Raw genomic sequence first — 22,375 nt, forward strand, 5'->3', positions numbered from 1 at the left:
ACGTGAGCAAATAATAATAATAAAGACAGTAGCTGTTGTGTTTATCTGTTGAATGCTGTATAAAGTTTTTGTATTTATCATATTTAATCTCACAACATCCCAATAGGTTAGCCTTCTTATTGTCTTCCTTTTTTAGGTGGGGAAGCAGATTTGGAGTGGTTAAATTACTTTCTTGAAATCACCATGCTGCTAAATATATTAATCTTCTAATATTGTGCCTGAAATATAGCATGATTTAAGTTTGTTCTCACTCTTTTTTGGTTTTTGTTTTCCTCTTAGTCTTGTCTATTGTGGAGTGTTCTATTTTTATGCTCATTTTCCAGTGAAGAAGGAAAATGGAAAAAATAGAATTGAATACTCTGGCTTTCCTACATTTATTAGCAGTATCCACTCCATTTGCTCATCTTTCAAACTTTGTTTTTTGTTCAAATCCCAACTTAGTAACATCCTGTGGAACATTACCTGGTTGACTCCGTCCTGGGTCAGATACAAATACACCATTCCCACACAGCACTGTGCAGTAGACCTTCAGGTTCACAACCATTTTAACCATTCATGGGGAGTCTGTAGAGGCCCATGATTGATCTCTAGAGAGTTGTAAAGGTAACATTAAAATCTTTCTCATAGTGTTATTTTGAGGATTGAGATATTATATAAAGAATCCCTGAATGCAAAGTTGATACTTGGAAATGAGTTACTTAACAAGTAAGTTATTGTTTTCAGGTACTCAACATTGGTGCTCAGTTAATTGTTTATAATCATTAGGAGAGTCACAACATTCCTGAGATCCTTTGTGTTTGAGTTTTACATTTTTCATATATGGCAGACACAATAAGGTGAATTACTTTTAACCTCACTGTTGGGTAGATATTATTTATCTTCATTACATGAGTAATCCTAATTTTATGGCTTATGCTCATTGGACTATCTGTTAATATTATGTAGCTTTACTTTTTGAGTCTTTGATTTTTTTCTTTTTTATTGAGTTTAATAATTTATTTGAATTGAATACTTAAACTTTTCATCATCTACAATAATCTCATCCTACCTGGTTAATCCTCCATAAAGCCATTATCTTCCCTATAAGGGGTTCTGATCATTCAGATCATTGAGATATCCTCTTATACCCAGCAAAAGAAGCTTTTCATCTACTTTCTCTGCTTCTTTCTCATCATCTTCCCATCATACATTATACCACAAACACATTGATCTTACGTCAGTCCTTTGGATACCACATATAATTTTACAGTTCCATAGTATTTCTGGGTCTTTTTCTCTCCAACTGAAGCATTTTTTTTTTCCTACTATGCCTGTAAATTTAAATAAATCTTTTAAGTGTCAGCATAAGGTTTAAAGTGCTTTTATACCCTAAACTCCTAAATCTTGAACATTCTCTGTGTTATATCGTCATAGAATTTCCCAAATCAGTAATAAATAACTTGCGCTTCCCTGGTGGCTCAGATGGTAAAGAATCCTTCTGCAACGTGGGAGACGTGGGTTCGATCCCTGGGTTGGGAAGATCCCTTGGAGAAGGGAACGACTACCCACTTCAGTATTCTTACCTGGAGAATCCCCGTGGACAGAGGAGCTTGGCAGGCTATAGTCCATGGGGTCGCAAAGACTCAAATATGACTGAGTGACTGAGCACATAGTGGAAACATTATATAATTTTGGAAAATCATTTTTAATAATTATGATTAGCTTTTATGTTTTTATACTCTATGCAATATGAGGCAGAATTATTATCATTGTTTTTCAATTTTGAATCAGAATATTCTGGAAGATGAAATGACATAAAATGTGAGCCTACAAATATATAAAGTTGTTTAAGTAAATGGTGAGGCGTTCTAGAGAGAACTCTTAGCCCGGGTACTACTCTTAGAATATTTGTTCTCCTTGCCGAGCAGGCAAAGCGAAACTGAGAGACCTGGTGTCACTGCCAAAGAGCACAAAGGGATTAATGTCGGGAAGCCTGAAAATGCCTGTGCAGAGGTGTTCATCACACGGTGGTGTGGGTTTATAATCAGGGTTATCCAAAATGATAAACTAGAAGAGAGGGCAAAAGGAGACAAGGTGTTCACCAGGATGAGAATGGTGGACACGGCTTTTTCTCACCAGGATAAGAATGTGCTTTGGTCTCTTTTAGGAAAGTCTAGGGGAAAGGCTCGGAGAAGGCAATGGCACCCCACTCCAGTAGTCTTGCCTGGAAAATCCCATGGACGGAGGAGCCTGGTAGGCTGAAGTCCATGGGGTCGCTATGAGTCGGACATGACTGACCGACTTCACTTTCACTTTTCACTTTCGTGCATTGGAGAAGGAAATGGCAACCCACTCCAGTGTTCTTGCCTGGAGAATCCCAGGGACGGGGGAGCTTGGTGGGCTGCTGTTTATGGGGTCGCACAGAGTCGGACACGACTGAAGCGACTTAGCAGCAGCAGCAGCAGGGGAAAGGTTGTTTCTGTGAATGTTGGATTCTCTGCTTGTGCCTGTTCCATGGTATACCATGAGGCCATGAGACACATGAAGAACAATATGAATGCATGTGGTGAGACAAAACATCTTCCTGAAATGACTGAAAAACAGTATCTATGATTTTTTTTCTGTAGTTGTTTTTCCTCTTTCTTGGTCCAGTTTATTCATAGCAGTTAAGGGTATTTATTAGAAGTTGCAGTATCCAGCAGAGGAAAAGAATGGAATCTGAATCACATTGGGGATGTCATTCTGAGTTCCACCCATCTTGAAATATTGGGGCAAAGCTTAATGGCCTGGAAGCCACATAAGAGCAAATAGTGCTGAGACAAATCCTTCTGCCCACTCTGTGAAAAGTGTATATCCAATAGCATCTAGAAAATGCTTCCTTCCAAAGTTGCTATGTTTAAAAACCTTTTAGAGAGAAACCCTAAGGAGAAGCCCTTGGCAAAGGCAAACTGTTTTATGAAATCTCTTAACAGGTAATTTGCCCATCATTCCTTTTCCGTCTCTTTGAATCGAGTCTTTGATATTTTCTATGTAGACGGTCATGACGACAGACTGTTTTATTTTTTCCTTTCTAATCTTTGCCTGCCTACTTCCTTCTTTCTTTTCTCTCTTCTGTTTCCTCTCTTTCCCCTCTCCTCCTCCCTTCCTTCCTTCCCTCCTTTGCTTTCTTCTCTCACTTCCTTTCTTACCTTATTGTCCTGGCTATGGCCTCCAGTGCAAGATCAGAACTCCTTACCTTGTTCCCAATGTTAGGGAATGATCTTTTACCACTACACATGATGTTAACTGTATAGTTTTTACAGATGCTTCTATGAGATTGAGGATGTTAACTTCTTTTTCAAGTTTCTGGTAAGTTTTATAATGAATAGATATTTATCAAATGGTTGTCTTTAAATCTACTATCTTGCTCTTTTTGTCTATTTGTTCCATCTATTCTTTCTCCCCTTTTTTTTTCATGTTTTACTCCCTTTTGGATTAATTGCATATTTTTAAGATTGTATTTTTTTCTCTTTTATTGGCTTATTAATTATACCTCTATGTTTTTATTTTTAAATGGTTCCTTTACAGTTCAGAGTATTCATCTTTAACTTATGATAGTCTACCTTCAAGTAATGTGTTATATATATATCACTTCACATATAAAAATTTTATGACAATACACTTCAATTTCTTCTCTCAGAATCTATATAGTATTATTGTAATATAATTTATGTCCGTCTAGTCAAGGCTATGGTTTTTCCAGTGGTCATGTATAGATGGGAGAGTTGGACTGTAAAGAAAGCTGAGTGCCGAAGAATTGATGCTTTTGAACTGTGGTGTTGGAGAAGACTCTTGAGAGTCCCTTGGACTGCAAGGAGATCCAACCAGTCCGTCCTAAAGGAGATTAGTCCTGTATTTGGAAGGACTGATTTTGAAGCTGAAACTCCAATACTTTGGCCACCTGATGCGAAGATCTGACTCATTTGAAAAGACTCTGATGCTGGGAAAGATTGAGGGCAGGAGGAGAAGGGGATGAGAGAGGATGAGATGGTTGGATGGCATCACTGACTCAATGGAAATGGGTTTGGGTGGACTCCAGGAATTGGTGATAGACAGGGAGGCCTGGCGTGCTGTGGTTCATGGGGTCGCAAAGAGTCAGACACGAGTGAGCAACTGAACTGAACTGAACTGATTTTACTATTTTCAGTGCTCTCACTTTTTTGTAGAGCCAGGTTTCTGTCTGGTACTGTTTTCTCATCAACCTGAAGGACTTCCTTTCACATTTCTTATAGTGCAGTTTTGCTGGTGATAATGAATTCTGCTTGCTTTTTGTGTTTGGAAAAATGTCTTATTTGGCCTTCAATTGAAAAAAAATATTTTTTCTGGGTATAGAATTCTAGGTTGACTTTTAGATTGTTTTAGTACTTTCAAGATGTTGCTTCAGTGTTTTCTGGTTTGCACTGTTTATCACAAGAAGTCTTCTATCATTCTTATCTGTGTTCCTCTGTACTTCACATCTTTTTTCCTCTTACTCTTTTTTAGATTTTACTATCATTTGTTATGCATTAGTATAATTTTCTTCATTTTCTTATTTATGGTATTCCTTGAGTTTCTTGGATCTGTGGGTTTATAGTTTTTACCAAATTTGGAAAAGCTTTGGCCATTCATTTTTCTTTTTTTCCTTCCTTGTTGAGATATAACTGACATGCAGAACTGTGTAAGGTGTACAACATAATGATTTGACTTACATACATCATGAAATGATTATCACAAAAAATAATGAATGTCCATCATCTCATACAGATACAAAATAAAAGAAAAAAATATATTAGGATTTACTCTCTGTTTAACAACTTTTGTATGTAACATACAGCAGTGGTAATTATCTTAATCATGTTATATATTATCTCCCTAGTTCTTATATATCTTATGACTGAAAGTTTGTATCTTTTGTCCATAAACTATATGATTCCTTCTTTATAAGGAATTCCTTCTTTAGTTGTGGAAAATCTCTTCTGGTAGTCTTTAAGTTGTTCTCATCCATACTTGCTCTGAAAATTTTGGTGCACCTGTGGGAGGAGGTGAGCTCAGGATCTTCTTACTCCACCATCTCAGCCACTATCTCATTAATTTTTCACATATTTTTTCTCTCCTTCAGGGAGTCCAACTTCATAACAGTTGCTTTCAATTTTCAATGTTGCTTTCAATTGGCCTTTGATTATTGATACTATAATCATTTATTGGCCATCTTTTTTTTCTGTTTCATTTTGGATGGTTTCTGTTTTACATCTTTAAATTTACTAATCTTTGCTTTGCATGTCTTAACCTTCCGTTCAATCCATCCATTTCATTTTTCATTTCAGCTACCTTTTTAATTTTAGGAATTGAATAAAAACTATCTTTCATATCTCCATATCTTCAGTTTTCTTCAGCTTTCTTAAACATGGAATACATCATAACTTTTAATATCTTTGTCTTAATTCCATTATCTCTATCATATCTAAGTCTGTTTCTGTTGATTGGTTTTTCTTATTATAGATCATATTTTCCTGCTTTTTTTTTTTTGCATACATGCTGCTGCTAAGTTGCTTCAGTCATATCTGACTCTGTGTGACCCCATAGACGGCAGCCCACCAGGCTCCCCCGTCCCTGGGATTCTCCAGGCAAGAACACTGGAGTGGGTTGCCATTTCCTTCTCCAATGCATGAAAGTGAAAAGTGAAAGTGAAGCCGCTCAGTCGTGTCCAACTCTTAGCGACCTCATGCATGGTAATTGTTTATTGGATGCCAGACATTCTGAATTTGTTGGATACTGAATATTCCAAAATTTCTTTGAGTACTTTTGAACTTTATTTATTCTGAGATACATTTAAGTTATTTAGGAACAGTTTGATCCTTTTGAGGCTCTTTTAAGCTTGCAGAGGATCAGAACAGCCTTTGTTCCAGGCCTAACTTTCCCTCACACAGTACAGTACTTTGGAGTACTCTGCCTGATTCCAGTATGTTGAGAGATTTTTCTACTCTGACTGGTGGTCACATGAGCTGTTTCTGGGCTTGTGTGATTTCGGGGGATGAGCCTACCTGGTCTTTTTCAGTGATTCTTTTTCTGACTTCAGGTAGTTTCCTTATATGTTTGTGCTGCTCTGTACTCAGCTGAAGACTCAAAAGCAAAACTCAGCAGATCTCTGGAACTCTCTCTCTGTATGGTCCTCTCCTGTTAATGCAGTTATATCCTCACATGCAGCTTTTTCTTCTCTGATACTCTGCTCCATGAATTCTTGCAGCCCTGACTTCTCTGGATTCTCTGTTTCCTTAACATTAATTTTTATTAAAAATATCATGACAGATTAGTATTAAGTAATGAATTTTAAAGTGACTTGTTTTCACATATGTATCTTTAGCTTCCATTCCCTTCTTTTTATTAATATAACACTATCTAAAAGAGCATTTATACTGAATCTGCTGGCATCATTCAATTTTTATTAGAAGTGAAAGTAGTAAATTTTAAATTTGTTTGATTGGGTAGTGGTTTTAAGTTTATGTTTGGCAAATATATTTTCAATATAGTCTTGTTATTTTTAAGCGTAATGGCTATTGTTTAGTTCTTAGATATAAAAAAAATTCAGGAGTTATCAAGAGTTTTTTTTTTTTTTTTTTTTTTTCTGCATTGTGAACAATAGAGAATATAAAAATACCCTGGAAAAAATTTTAGTGCTCTACTTTTATAATCTGTTAGGCCTTCTGTGTATATATGGGACATTTTCATGTTTATGTGCTTTCAGAATATTTCTAGGATGATTTTGTGTGTGTGTGGGTGGGTGGTATACCAAAAATATGTTCGATATCATTATTCACATCTACTGACATCTTAATTATTTGGATTTTTAAAATTTCAACCAAAAATAATATGTGATATTTGACATTGTTTATATTTTGTGCAAATATTGTCATGTTACCACATTTTGCTATGGCTCTCAAATGAAAAATTTTTCATTATGCTCATTAAATTTCTTAGATGAAACTCTGAAAACTAAACATTATCTAGGTAAAAAGCTAAAATATATAAAATGTTCATTCTCATTTTTACATACTTTCTAGTCTGTGATATCGATGTTCCTTTTTCTCAAATGAGATTTTAGTTTTCAGTAGTTGACTCTATCATTAACAGACATTTCAAAATCTTCATGTATAGTAAGAATATCTGATGAATGCTGTTAATCTTTTCATTTTTCACGTTCTTTTACATTCTCAGTGTTTATTTTTTTCACCTCCAAGGAGTATGCATTATAGACAAAATACATACTCTTTTTCTGTAAAAGAAAGTAAAGTATTTAGTGGTTTTTATTTGTTTTACCATTTGCCAGAATTTTGTGTGTAATGTTTTTGAAAACTTCCTACTTGTATGGTCTTTGAACAGTTAATTCCCACTACTAAGTCAGTAACTTTTTTAGCTGGCATGTTTAAGTTTGGGTGGGTGAGTGGGGATTTTTGTGGTAAACTGGGGATAATCACTTAGTGATTAAAAAAAATTCAGTACCTTTTCTTTTCTTTCGTACAGTATCAGAGGTGCAGAGTATGGGACAAGTTGCATGAAGAACATATCAATGCAGGACGTACAGTTCAGGTAAGGCTATTTTATTGTTTCAGGTAAATCAATATGAAAAAGACAGTCTTAAGGAAATTTTGCTAAAATAAATACCCTTGTAGTTGAATCCTTTTATTGTATTTGTAACTATTTCCTTAAAGATGCATTTTTAGCAGGAATTATTGAATCAGATGTCAGTCATATTTTTAAGGTTTTGATTAATGTTACCAAAATTTTCTCCAGAAATGATATATTAACTTACACTTTCATTATGAATCCATTTTACAACATTAATATTACTCATTCTTCAAATTTTTGCTAATTAGTAGGTTAAAAAAATGCTGCTTTGCTGTTTTAATCTGGACTTTTTCTTTCATTGCTTTGAAAGATGAAACTTTTTATATGTACCTTGGATAGTAAAATTTTTTTAATGAATTGTCTGTTCACGTCCCTTGCATATATTATGTTGTTGTCTTCTGTCAGAGTTCCTTATAATTTTAAGATAATTGATCTTCTTTTGATAAGACTGATGCAGTAATATAGTGTTGCAAATATTATTTGCCAGTTATTGGCTTTTTGATAAATGTTAATTATTTTAAATTAATTTTTGAAATTCATTTATTTACATAGTTCAAAGCCAAGTAAAAAGACATAGCACCTACCCTTCTACATCTCCAGGTCCTTCTTTTAAGAAACTACTTTTAATCCTTTTGGCCATGTTCCCTGGTATTTAGCTCTTTATTCCTAAATACCATGTGTAGACTGTTATTTCTTAATCAAGTTTAGACATAGTCTCTTCACTTCTTGCTATATGAGGTGCAGATCTAGCTTTCCACCCTACTCTATTTCCTTCCCCCATAATTTTATTATTATAATTTTTGGTTAAATGAGTGATTAATATCTCATTGTTTTGATTATAAAGACATTGTTTCTTGCTAAGCCAAATAGAGATAAACAGTAGACTTTTGCTTTGTTTTCTTTAAAATGTCGGTTTTACTCTAATGACTTTTAGAATGTGTTTAGTGTTTATTTTTAATTGAGATATAGTTGATATACAGTAGTATATAAGTTATAGGTATATAACATAGTGATTCACAATTTTTAAAGGTTATATTCCATTTATAGTTATTATAAAATATTGGCTATATTCCCTGTATTGTACAAGAATATATTTATCCTTGTAGCTTATCTATTTTCTATGTAATAGATTGTATCTCTTAGTTGCCTACCCCTATCTTGCCCCACCTCCTTTCCCTGTCCTTAATGGTAGTCATCAATTTGTTTTCTATATCTGTGAGTCTGCTTAGGTCTTCTGCACATTTTTTAGTTGGGTTGTTTGGTGTTTTTGCTGTTGAGTTATATGAGTTGTTTATATATTTTGGGTATAAACCCCTTATTGGTCACATCATTAGCACAGATTTTCTCCCATCCAGTAGGTTGTCTTTTTGTTTTGCTGATGGTTTATTTTGCTGTGCAAAAGCTTTTAATTTTGATTAGGTCCCATTCGTTTATTTTTGCTTCTATTTCCTTTTCTTTAGGAGACAGAGCCAAAAGAAATATTGCTAAGATTTATGTCGGAGTGTTCTGCCTGTGTTTTCTTCTAGAAGCTTTATGGTTTCTGGTTTTACATTTAGGTCTTTAATCCATTTTGAGTTTATTTTTATATATGGTTTTAGATAATTTTCTAATTGCATTTTTTTACATGTAACTGTCCTGGCACTACTTACTGAAGAGACTGCTTTTTTCCATCATATATTCTAGCCTTTTGTTGTAGATTTATTGACCATGAGTAGGTGGATTTATTTCTCAGCTCTCTATTCTGTGTCACTTATCTATGTGTCTGTTTTTATGCCAGTACCATACTGTTTTGATTACTGTAGCTTTGTAGTGTAGTCAGAAGTCAGGGAACATGATTCCTCCAGCTCTGTTCTTTCTCAAGATTGTTTTGGCCATTCAGGATCTTTTTAATTTCCATACAAATTTAAAAATTATTTGCTCTAGTACTGTGAAAAATGCCCTTGGCATATTGGTAGGGTTTGCATTGAATATATAGATTGCTTTGGGGAGTATGGTCATTTTAAGAATATTAACTCTTCCAAGCCATGTACATGGTATAGCTTTCTGTCTGTTTGTGTCGTCTTCATTTCTTTCATTAGTGTTTTATAGTTTTCCAGGTACAGGTCTTTTACCTCCTTACGTAGGTTTATTCCTAGATATTTTATTCTTTTTGTGCAGTGGTGAATGGATTATTTACTTAATTTCTCTTTCTGATAACTTGGTTGTTAGTATATAGAAATGCAACAGATTTCTGTATGTTAATTTTGCATCCTGCAAATTTACCAAATTCATTGAGCTCTAGTAGTTTGCTGGTGGTATGTTTAGGATTTTCTAAGTATCATGTCACCTGCAAACAGTGACAGTTTTACTTCTTTCTTTTCAGTTTGGATTCCTTTTATTTCTTTTTCTCATCTGATTGCTGTGGCTGGAACTTCCAATACTATATTGAATAAAAGTGCTAAGAGTGGACATTCTTATCTTGTTCCTGACCTTAGAGGAAATAGTTTCTCCTTTTTATTGTTAAGTATGATATTAACTGTCCTTTTGCTTCTTTTGGAGTTAATAATCTTTTCACTTAAAAAAATTTCCTGTTTTTTGTATATTTTTAGTTAATTTTTAAAAAATGCTCCACATCTCTGCCACAATGCTGTCAGTATTTTTCATGTGCTCAAATATGTCACTTCAATTCTGTATCCTAAAGACTCTCTCCTGAAACCCTTCTGCCATTTCCAATCTGAACTCATTTTCTAGGTTTGTTGCACAGCTGTTGTTCTGGGACTTCTCTCAGTTGTTTCTGTGTTGGGTTGCTGTTTTTTCTGGATATCACATCTTCCTCATTTTTGGCTTACTCCATTGTTCTGTTGGAATATATCTTTCAATAGCTCTCAAATAAGGGTACCTTAGAGGTAAAATTTTAATTTAGTATGTGTCTAATACCTTTATTCTCCCCTCACATGTGATTACTAATTTCAGTAGGTGTAGAATTCTCTTTCAATTTTGAAGGCTTTCTAATTTAGTGTTGCTCTTAAAAAGTAAATATCATCTAGTTTCCCATTCTTTGTATAGGACCAAGTTTTTTTTCCTCTTTGGGAACCTTTGTGATCTGTTTACCCTGGTGTTCTGAAATTTGATAATGTGATGTGCTTTGTATTGGACCCTTTCAATTTAAAAACTCATGATTTTAGATCTGTGAATTTTTCTTTCCTTTTCATAAAATACATTTTAAAAAAATTATTTACTTATTTTTGGCTGCACTGGGTCTTCATTGCTGCCCTAGGACTTTCTCTACTTATGGTAAGCAGGGGCTACCTTAGTTGCACTGTGCTGGTTTCTCATTGCAGTGGCTTCTCTTGTTTTGGAGCATGGGCTTTAGGGCATGCAGGCTTCAGTTGTTGCAGCTTGTGGGCTCGAGTGCAGGTTCAGTGTTTGTGGTGCATGGGCTTAGCTGTCTCACAGCATGTGTGATCTTCCTGGATCAGGGATTAAACCTGTGTTCCCTGCATTGGCAGGTGGATTCTTAACCACTGGACCACCAAGGAAGCCCCTGGGAATTTTTCTTACTTATTGATTATTTATTCCTCTGTGTTTTCTTTTGTCCTCTCTTTTTAAAATATCCTTTTACTGCAAGGGTCAGCAAACTATAGCTCACAGGCCAACTCTTGCCTGCTGTGGGTCCCATTTGTTTATGTACTATCTTTGGCTGCTTTCATACTACAACAGCAGAATTGAATGGTTGCATCAAGAGACCACGGAGAAGGCAATGGCACCCCACTCCAGCACTCTTGCCTGGAAAATCCCTTGGATGGAGGAGCCTAGTGGGCCGCAGTCCATGGGGTTGCTAAGAGTTGGACACGACTGAGCGACTTCACTTTCACTTTTCACTTTCATGCGTTGGAGAAGGAAATGGCAACCCACTCCAGTGTTCTTGCCTGGAGAATCCCAGGGATGGGGGAGCCTCGTGGGCTGCCGTCTATGGGGTCATATAGAGTCGGACACGACTGAAGCGACTTAGCATCGAGACACCATATGGCTGGCAAAGCCTAAACTATTTACTGTCCAATCCTTTGCAGAAAAAGTTTGCTGATCTCTATTCAGTTGAATGGAAGACTCTTGGATTGCTTTTCTAATTTTCTATTCTCTTTTCTGAGAGATTTCTTCAGCTTTATTTTCAATTCTTTCTACTAAATTCTTTGTTTCTACTATTATGATATTTATTTCCCAAGAACTTTTTCTTATTATTTTTTATAGCGTTTTACCTTTGGACATAACAATTCTTTCTGCTTTTCTGAGACACTAAAGAGCTGATTGCTTGTCTCCTGGTGGACTTCACTTAAATATTCTTTGATAGGCTGGCATTTTCCTTGGAGCAACCTCCAAGTATCAGTGTCTGGAGGTTGTTGTGGTTTAGTTTTCTGAAGAAGAATCCTGTTTTCCTCCTAGGGTAAGTAGGCACTTATTTCCTAATTACAGAAGCAGTGTAGGTGAATTCTGCTGTACTTCCATTGTTCAGTCATGTCAGCCCTGTCCCCTCTCTATTTGAGCCCTATGCCAAATGTTTCTGAATTTGAAGTCTCACCAAAAAAGGCATCTTTAGTCCTCTTACATTTCAAAAAAGGTTACTATGGCTGCAGTATAGTCAGTAGATTGGGATAGAATATAATCAGTGCCAGAGATTATTTAGGAGTGGTTACAGAAATGGTGAAGGTATAGAAAAAAAGATTAATTTGAGACTTAAGTGGAAATTTGACTTGCCTTTCATATATATGTATTTTATCAGTATTTCTTGCTGCCTAGATTATAGCCCTAATATCAGTGACTATATCTCCACTAATTGTGTATCTCAGAGTGCCAGCTGCTCAGCAAGATTCAGAGTTTATGGAATGGTACTGTGCATGTTAATGTCAATGAGATTATTATGACTTTTGTTTCTTACCATCTTCACTGTTTAACATGTTATTAAAAATCACTTATGACTTTCTTGAGACAGTGGTAGGGTCAAAGTGTTTGTTTACTGATTTTTTAAAGTATATATATATATATTTACATTATTGATCTCCATCTGGCATAGAAGTTTTATGTGTACCATTAAAATAATGAGATTTAAACTGTTTTTAGATGTAAGTATTGGCTTAGTTTTATTCATATATGCCTTGCATTTTTTGTATAAGCTCGTTCTTTGCTAGTTTGTGTAAAACATTTTTAGATAAGCAATTTCATGAACAGTTACTCTGAATTTTCAAGATTTATCATTATTAGATTTGTACAGTAAGAACTATCTTTTTACTTTTGTTACAATGTCTTTGTTGAAAAGGAGCTCTTAATTTAAATGTGTCAGTCTTTATTTATCAATCTTTTCTCTTGTGGTTCATGCTTTTGCTATCTTGTTCAGGGAATGTTCTGTGTCCTAAGATCAAGAAGATACTTCCCTATATTTTCTATTGAATATTTTAAATATTTTGCTTTTAACATTTAAGTTGTTAATCCACCTGTTATGAGGTAGATATAAGTAAAATATTATCACATTTGGAAAACAAGTTGTCTTTCATTATTAACAGATTTCTGCAGTGTTAGTTACATACTGCAGTTCCATATATGCATGAGTCTCTCTCTGGTCTTTCTCTTCTATTTGTCTATTTCTCCATCAAGGTCCACACTATGTTAAGACAGCCTTGTTATATCAAATCTAGTTGGACAATACGGTTACCTTATTTTTCCTTCCCAGGAGTGGTTTGGCTATACTTGGCCATTTGGTAATCCATATAAAATTTGCAATCTGCTTTTCAAAGTTTATACACAATCTTGTTGGAAATATGGGAATCACATTAGATTTGTTCATCTATTTAGAGAAAATTGACATATTTAAAATGTCCAGTTTTCCTACCTATAAATATATGATATTCTTGTACTTGTTTACAACTTCTTTATTATATATGTATCTTCATAGTTTTATGCATAAGATTGTTGTAGATTGTACAGTCTATCAAGATATCTACCAAGGTTTTTATCATCCTACATGGTCTTCTACAGTATGACCTTGTTACTCCTCACCAACAGGTGGAGTCTCATTCCCCTCCCTTTGAATCTGACCTGAGGTAAAAGTAATGCCACTAGACTTCTGAGGCTAGATTAGAAAAAGCCAAATAGCTCCCAGTGGTTCTCTGAGGATGCTTGCACTGGAGGAAATTAGCCATATGCGAAACATCCAAATATCTGAAGACCTCCATGCAGGAGATATCCACAGCCACAACTGAGCTCTTAGGAATTTGCAGCCTCAAGTGCTAGCCACATGAGTGAGCCATCTTGGACATCAGTGCAGTTGAGCCTTCAAATGAATACAACTTCAGCCAATGCCTTACTCAGTTAGATGAGTGACCCCAGGGAAGAACTCTTCAGCTGATTTCTTCAATGTCTGGTCTGCAAAATCATTAGCAAAATTAAGTGGTGGTTTTAGGAGGAATTTGTTATGCAGCAACAGGTGACCGGAATACAGGACTTACACTTAATTTTGTCTATTTCAATCTACTTCATTAATTTGTTCTTAAATACTTTATTGTTTTAGGGTGTGTCTTTGTGTTTGAGGGAGGTGTGAAACATTGTCCTTCTTTTAAATTATGTTTTCTAACTTTTGGTGGTATATATAGAAATATAGTTAATTTTCATATATAGATCTTATGTCCAATTATATTAAATAATAATTTAAAGCTTTAGGAAAAGAAGTATCATAAGTCAGTATGTGACTAATTGTCAAATATATTCTGGAGACCAGTAAGCGATAGAATGCCAGCTATTTGGATGCTGGATAAGGGCAGTATTATTCTCATTTTTCAGATTAAAGAAGGCTGAAGAATAGAGAAACTGGTGTTTGTCTAAAGCACAAGACTGTCATAAGTTGAAGGACAGGGGTCCAATCTGGAATTATTTTTAATATTAACTCAGGTAGATGGACTAATCCAGGAATATTCTCAGGAATACTGCACTTAATACATAGTAGGTCTTTATTATATATTTGTTGAGTAAATGAATGGAGGCCCTTTTCTCCTTTGGTTTTTATTCCTTTTGGTGGTTCATGTAATGTATTTTAAGCTATATGTAATCTTTTTGGTGCCTTTTGATACTGAAATACGTGTGAAGTCATTAACTACTATTAATACCTTAATGTAATAGTTAGGTAATACAAGCAAGGGATAGTCCAGATTTGTTTTAATTAAATAGTTATGGCTCTGGGGTCCTTAATAATAAATTGTATGACATCTAGAATGTGTTTACTCTAAGTTGTTTAAATGTTTCCCAGTGGACTTGTGCTTTATGTTTGTAAAGAAATCAGATTAATTATTATGATACCAAATGTTTTCTGCTGTGTACAATTTGCTCTCAAAATTACATGTTGTAAAAACACATTAGAAATCCTTAAATCAATATTTAACAAAGGCAAATATATGCATAGCCTCTCTTGTTTTAATCATTAAATACATAATTAGCCATTTTTCAGAATTTTAATTAACTCAGAATAATTACTTTTTACAATTATCAGTATAGATAAGTATACATTTAAATATATCTTTTAATCTATAGACAGAAATTTCAGGATATTTCTGGGAGAAGGGAAAAAGCCGTAACTAGTTACTAAATTTAGATGCAGAACTAGAGAGAGAGAGATGTCACCTTTACTTTACTGAAAATTTGGCCATAGTTTGCAGTTTACTACTACTTGCTTACTGCAAAATGTTTTAATTACTGAGTTGGTATACTTTTTTAAAAAACTTATTTCTTTGATTATAGTACCATTTATCAAACTTGATAGTTTTGCATATTTTCAGAACTTGGCATACTATTATTTATTATATTTTCAGGAGATTATTGGGAGAACCTGATTATTAGGAGAACAGAAATACTTGAATATTTACTATGTCCTAGATACTATTCCAGGGCTTCCCTGGTGGCTCAGTGGTAAAGAATCCACCTGTAATGCAGGAGACTCGGGTTCAATCCCTAGGTTGGAAAGATCCCTTGGAGAAGGAAATGGCAACTCACTCCAGTATTCTTGCCTGGGAAATCCCATGGACAGAGGAGCCTGGCAGGCTACAGTCCATGCAGTTACAAGACATGACTTAGCCACTAAACCACTACCACAGATACTGTTCAAGCCACTGGAGATACAGCTGTGAGCAAAACAGAAGAAAATTCTTTTCTCATTGAACTTATATGTTGGGGGTAGAAATGAAGAAAACAGACATATTTTTAAAATAAATATTTAGATGATTGTAAGTACCTTGAAGTAAAAGCAAAGGCTGGTTAAAAGGAACAAAAATTGCTGGAGATGATGAGTGTTCTTTTGTATAAAGGATGGTTGTGGAAGGTTTCTAATGAAATTTGAGCTGAGACCTGAAGGAAGTAAAGGCATAAGGGAAACCCAATGTGAAGACTCTGAGGTGAGAGGATGTGTGGCATATTCAGGGAGTAATAAGGAGGTTAGTGTGGTTGATGTGAGCCCAAGAGATGAGGTCAGAGAGATCAGCTGTCTCTAATTAGGGAAGGCCTTGCAGGATGTGGTAACTTAAAGTTCTGAGCCTATGATAATGTGATATGATTTAAAAGATCACCTTGACTATTATGAGCAGGATAGATTCTATGGGATCAAGGTTTGAAGCAAGAATGCCAGATAGGTGGCTAATAAAATAATCAGGGTACTATGGGTCTGCTTTTTAGAAAAATGCAGAAACACTCATGTACAGACAATTTGTGTAGAATGTCAGAGGCCTGGTATGTTAATTTTTATATACTTTCTGTAGCCCTGGGAAATGGTTCTGGACTTAAAAGCTTGACAGAGGAATAAGGAACTATCCTGACAACAAATTTAACATTGAAACACCATTTTGAGAAGTTATACACATCTCAAATATATAAAAATGTAGGAAAGGAAATAACGAAAATATAACATTTATGTACTCATCACTTAACTTTGTCAACTCTTAACATTTTGCCCCAATTTCTTCCCATTTTTTTTGAGAGAAAAATTTAGAAATACCACTGAAGTCAGTTGTGTACCCTTCCTTGATTCCATTTACTTTGTTCCTGTCTGCATCTGAAGGAAATCTTTTCCCTTGTTTTAAGTATTTGCCATTTTTCTGCATATAACTGTATATAAATACCTGGAGAAGGAAATGGCAACCCACTCCAGTATTCTTGCTTGGAAAAATCCCATGGACAGAGGAGCCTGGAGGGCTGCAGTCCACGGGGCTGCAGAGAGTTGGACACAACTGAGGACTTGTCAGCAGCATATATAAATAATATATGATATTGTTTTGCATCTTTGTTTCTGCTTTTTTTCCAAATAGCTTTCTTGTGGTATAATTGACATTTGATAAAGTATACAATTTGATAAGTTTTGATATATATACACACCATGAGACCGTCCCCACAATCAAGATACCGTGACCCCTTCACCAGAATCCAGATAATGAAAATATATCTATTGCTCCCAAAAGTTTCCTTATACCCCCTGGTAACCCTCCTTCTGACTTCCTCCTCCTCCATCCTCCCACATGCACATACACTCCTACTACCCGAGCAACCACTGACCTGCTTTTTGTCATGATGCATTAGTTTGAATTTTCTAGAATGTTCTATAAATAGAAGCATATAGTATATACTTCTTTTTTGTCTGGTTTCTTTCACTTTCACTTTGCATGTATATTTTGAAGTTCATCCATGTTGTATTGTGTATCAGTACTTAACCACTTTTGTTTTTATTTTCAATTATATATCTTTATTAACAAAAGATAAATAAAATACAAAATAGACACTAATATCAGATTTTATGTTGAACCAGCCTATATTAAGGTAGGAATATGAAAACATAAAATTTGACATTCTTAAAGTAGGTAAGAATTAGATCTGTTTGCATCACTGTTTTAATTTCATACTGGTCTGAATTTAGATTCAATGTATATCCACAGTACTTGACAGTTTGATATAGTTACTTTGCCATCAGCAGTATTTTTGAGATGTTAATTTAATGCAATATTCTAGTGGGTTTTGGTAGTTTGGAAAAGCCAGTGAACTGTTCAAAGTCAATGTATACATTGTGTCAGGGGTTTTAAACAGGTTGTTTTCACTGATCCCATTCTGTCAGTATTATCTTCACGTGTTATTAGAAGAAGCTAAAAAATCATGTCATTCTCAGTCACTAATAGCCCTACAGGCTATACTTGTAATATTTTGAAGAAACCTTCAACTTCAGGTTTCACTTTGAGCAAATTTTACCAAGAGACACCTGCTGGCTATAAAGATTAGGTACAACAGATACTCTACAATCTTTAAAAAATGTAATATTCATGATTGTTATATAAAGGCAGTCACAATTAAAATAGTAATTAGTATCACAAACCATATCCTCTGTGATAAAGGAGAGGGTTTCGGTGTCTGAATACCCCTGTCCAGAATTGTAAAAGACTTAGGACTGATCAGTGACTCAAGGGTGAAAAACATTTTTTTTTCCCCATTCGAAGGCTAACACATTTAGTTCTGAGTATAAGATACAAGGAAATATTTTGAAAATCAAAATTTTATAACCAAGTGGAAAAACAGAATTGTTACTACACAGATTGACATCAGGGATAAAGTTATTCACATGTTCTACAGATTTCCTTCCAGTAACCCAAAGCTCAAGATAGGTTATCAGCTTCAGATCAGAAAAATCTGAGAAGGCAAAAAGAAATGATTATCAAACAACTACAGTTATAGTTACTACTAATTAAAAAAAATGAAGTCCTTGTTTCAAGAAAGAGTAACTAATTGCCTTCATAATGAGTCCTAACACTACATAAAGGGCCATAAAAACTGAGGAAATAAAGTTTGAAACAATAAATGTTGAGAAGATATTCATGATAGGTGGAGAACTAAGACCTTTTGCCACATCACTAATATAAAATCTCAAATAAAATCTTAACCTGCACTTAATGTACCACTTTATTTCTTCTTTGTTCTTCACTGTGTAAAGGAAAGAATTTACTATGAGACTTCTGGATGCTTTATTAAGGTCAGGCAGTTTCCTTGCTTCCTGACTTTAACGAGAATAGATATGGATTTTTCCATTGATAATCAACAGCAAGAATCTAAAAGAATGTATCAGTAGAGTCTATCTTGGGTCACCATCAGTGACGAGTTACTACTGTCCAAGGAAGGAGGCCATGGGGTCATCTGGCCTCTGACGTTTCATTCTGTAGGCCTCCATTTCCTCTTCAAGTGGGTTCCTGAGTTTCATATATGCTGTTGTAAGGTCGCTTCCTCTCATCGATCTGCATGATCTCCTTGACGTGAAGAAGATGGGCCTTCTCTGCATTCAGTGCCTTTTTCTTCTTCTTTTTCTCCTCTTTTAGTTTTTCCTGATGCGTCTCCATGAGGGTTTGAAGTTTTTTTCACAGATTCTTCTCCAGTTGCATCATTTATAGTACATTCCTCTGAATTAGCAATCTCATTCCCAGCTTCTGCAGTACAATAGGAATACTTGAAAAAAGAATGACAGCATTTGTATCCCCATTGGCCTTCTTTCCAGTAAGATTCCCAGATATGTGTATGATTGTTGATCTTCACATCTTCCTCGTACTTGGAGCAGGTGACAGCTCACTCCTGTCCTTTTATGACTGTCCAGTGCCTTGAGTGGAGAAGGCAATGGCACCCCGCTCCAATACTCTTGCCTGGAGAATCCCATGGATGGAGGAGCCTGGAAGGCTGAAGTCCATGGGGTCGCGAAGAGTCGACACAACTGAGTGACTTCACTTTCACTTTTCACTTTCATGCATTGGAGAAGGAAATGGCAACCCACTCCAGTGTTCTTGCCTGGAGAATGCCAGGGGCGAGGGAGCCTGGTGGGCTGCCATCTATGGGGTTGCACAGAGTCGGACACAACTGAAGTGACTTAGCAGCAGCAGCAGCAGTGTGAGTATTCCACATAGTCTTCAGTCTGAGCTAAAAGCAATTTGGCTGGAGGAGCATCCAAGTGTTCTTGACTGCCATGCTTTTACAGGATGCTTTCTTTCTGCTGTTCTTTGAAGTCTTCTTTCTTGACTTTGAAGGACGCATACAAGAGCTCTAGTTTTGTAGGCTCTGCTTGTAGATGCACTTCACACCCCTTGTCTTGGGCTTCCCAAGCAAACAGTTGGGTCTGAGCCATTGAAATGGTATCACCTGTGTATCTAATGAAGTTATCTCCTGCATAGCTGACTTCATCTGGATTCTTTCCTGAATTCACAAAGGGATTTTCTCTCATTGCTCCAGTTTTGGGATCACAGTAAGTAGAATTTGGATCTGAATTTCACAAATATTTTGCAATACATTCTCGAATCCTGAGATTCTGACAGTAATTCATCTCTTAAAGTCAAAATTCTGTCCAGGCATGTCAATATCATCTGCGTATTTATCTTCATCCTCATCTTCACTGTTATGATCTTTTTCCATCTGAGAATTCATTTCTTCTTCTCCCCACTGATGTTTTAGAGAATTAGCCTGTTCCACTAATTTTTCTGAGGCTAATTCTTGAAGATTTTGGGCGTTCAGCGTTCACTTTGCTAGGTCAACTTTGGCTTCAGTTCAGTTGAGTTTAGTCACTCAGTTGTGTCCAGCTCTTTGTAACCCCATGAACTGCAGTACTCCAGGCCTCCTTGTCCATCACCAACTCCCAAAGTCTACCCAAAGCCATGTCCGTTGAGTCGGTGATGCCATCCAACCATCTCATCCTCTGTCGTCCCCTTCTCCTCCTGCCCCCAATCCCTCCCAGCATCAGGGTCTTTTCCAATGAGTCAACTCTTCACATGAGGTGGCCAAAGTATTGGAGTTTCAGCTTCAGCATCAGTCCTTCCAGTGAACACCAAGGACTAATCTCCTTTAGAATGGACTGGTTGGATGTCCTTGCAGTCCAAGGGACTCTCAAGAGTCTTCTCCAACACCACAGTTCAAAAGCATCAATTCTTCGGTGCTCAGCTTTCTTTATAGTCCAACTCTCACATCCATACATGACCACTGGAAAAACCATAGCCTTGACTAGACGGACCTTTGTTGGCAAAGCAATATTTCTGCTTTTCAATATACTATCTAGGTTGGTCATAACTTTCCTTCCAAGGAGTAAGTGTCTTTTAATTTCCTGGCTGTAGTCACCATCTGTGGTGATTTTGGAGCCCCCCAAAATAAACTCTTCTACAATTTTCATATGTTCTTCTGGATTGTAGCCATTCCACTGATCGCTCTTCCCATCGTAGTCAAACATTAGCTGAGGCTGGACATGTTCATCTGGAGCTATATTAGTGTCCGTAAATTTTGCTCCAACTCACCTAGGTCTCTCAAAACAGTCTTTCTTTTTGTGTGTCATGGCTCTACAGTTTTCACATTTTCCTTTTTGATATTTAGTAGTTATGGAATTCTCTTTTACACCCCTCTTGTACCATTCTCCAGATGGGCCTATACTGCTTTTGTTTCTCTGGCTGTGGTCTCTGGTGCTTTAGAGTAGGCATTTTTGATGGATCAACATACCATGGCACTGAAAAAATAAACTGAGGAATATGAGGATTGATATCTTTTCCTTTCTCATCAACTTCTGCAGGGGCATTGCCCAATTTTCGCTGTTCTTCTAGATCCTCCTTCTTTCTCCAGTCCTCTCTAGTTCTTTGGTTTCTCCAAACTCATTTCTTTGGGCCCCGACAAGGGGGCCACATTGGCTGCATCCACAGTTGCAGCTGACGTGGTTATCTGGCCTCCTGGTCCCAATGCTGCTGACCCTAGGACAGTTCGACACAAATAAACTTCACCACTTTTGATTGTTGAGTAGATACTATATTGTATGGATCTACCACAGTTTGTTTATCTATTCATCTGTTAATGGACATTTCGGTATTTCTAGTTTTTGGCTACTACAAATAAGTCTACTATGAATGTTTGAATGTAAGACTTTGTATGTACAAAGGATTTTATTTCTCTTGGATAAATACTTATGAATAGAATGACTGGGTCATATTCTTTACCTTTTTAAGAACCGCCAAACTGTTTTCCAAAATAATTGTAGCACTTTAAACTCCTACCAGTTCCTTCATATGCTTGCCAACACTTGATATGTTTAACCTTTTTAATTTTAGCCACTTTTTATAGGTCTGTAGTGGAATCTCATTGTCATTTTAATTTCATTTGACTAATGATATTTACATTGTAAATTTCTTAAGTAGTAGAATCTTACTTGAAGATAAACTATAATCAGTGTACTATAAACCCTAAAATAACAAAGTTATAGCTAGCAAGACGAGAAAGAAGATAAATGGAATGAGAAATACTGAGTCAATTCAATACGTCTAGTTGAGGCTATGGTTTTTCCAGTGGTCATGTATGGATGTGAGAGTTGGACTATAAAGAAAGCTGAGCACCGAAGAATTGATGCTTTTTTTTTTTTTTTTAATTCTATTTTATTTTATTTTATTTTTTTTTTATTCTTCCAATTTTATTTTATTTTTAAACTTTACATAATTGTATTAGTTTTGCCAAATATCAAAATGAATCCACCACAGGTATACATGTGTTCCCCATCCCGAACCCTCCTCCCTCCTCCCTCCCCATACCATCCCTCTGGGCCGTCCCAGTGCACCAGCCCCAAGCATCCAGCATCGTGCATCGAACCTGGACTGGCAACTCGTTTCCTACATGATATTTTACATGTTTCATTGCCATTCTCCCAAATCTTCCCACCCTCTCCCTCTCCCACAGAGTCCATAAGACTGTTCTATACATCAGTGTCTCT

The 22,375-nt window shown here is 35.9% G+C and overlaps 1 protein-coding gene and 1 pseudogene across 4 annotated transcripts in view; one reads left to right on the forward strand and one right to left on the reverse strand.

Moving 5' to 3' along the window:
- Positions 1–22,375, forward strand: part of STX17 (syntaxin 17) — a 75,114-nt gene that overhangs the window by 15,486 nt on the left and 37,253 nt on the right. For all 4 annotated transcript variants that reach the window (XM_027549761.1, XM_027549764.1, XM_027549763.1 and 1 more), the window contains exon 3: positions 7,516–7,581. In XM_027549761.1, the coding sequence (XP_027405562.1) occupies positions 7,516–7,581 (66 nt within the window). The remainder of the gene's footprint in view (positions 1–7,515; positions 7,582–22,375) is intronic.
- Positions 17,349–21,450, reverse strand: LOC113897253 (annotated as a pseudogene).

This window comes from Bos indicus x Bos taurus, chromosome 8 (assembly GCF_003369695.1).
Source record: "Bos indicus x Bos taurus breed Angus x Brahman F1 hybrid chromosome 8, Bos_hybrid_MaternalHap_v2.0, whole genome shotgun sequence".
Classification (NCBI taxonomy): Eukaryota; Metazoa; Chordata; class Mammalia; order Artiodactyla; family Bovidae; genus Bos; species Bos indicus x Bos taurus.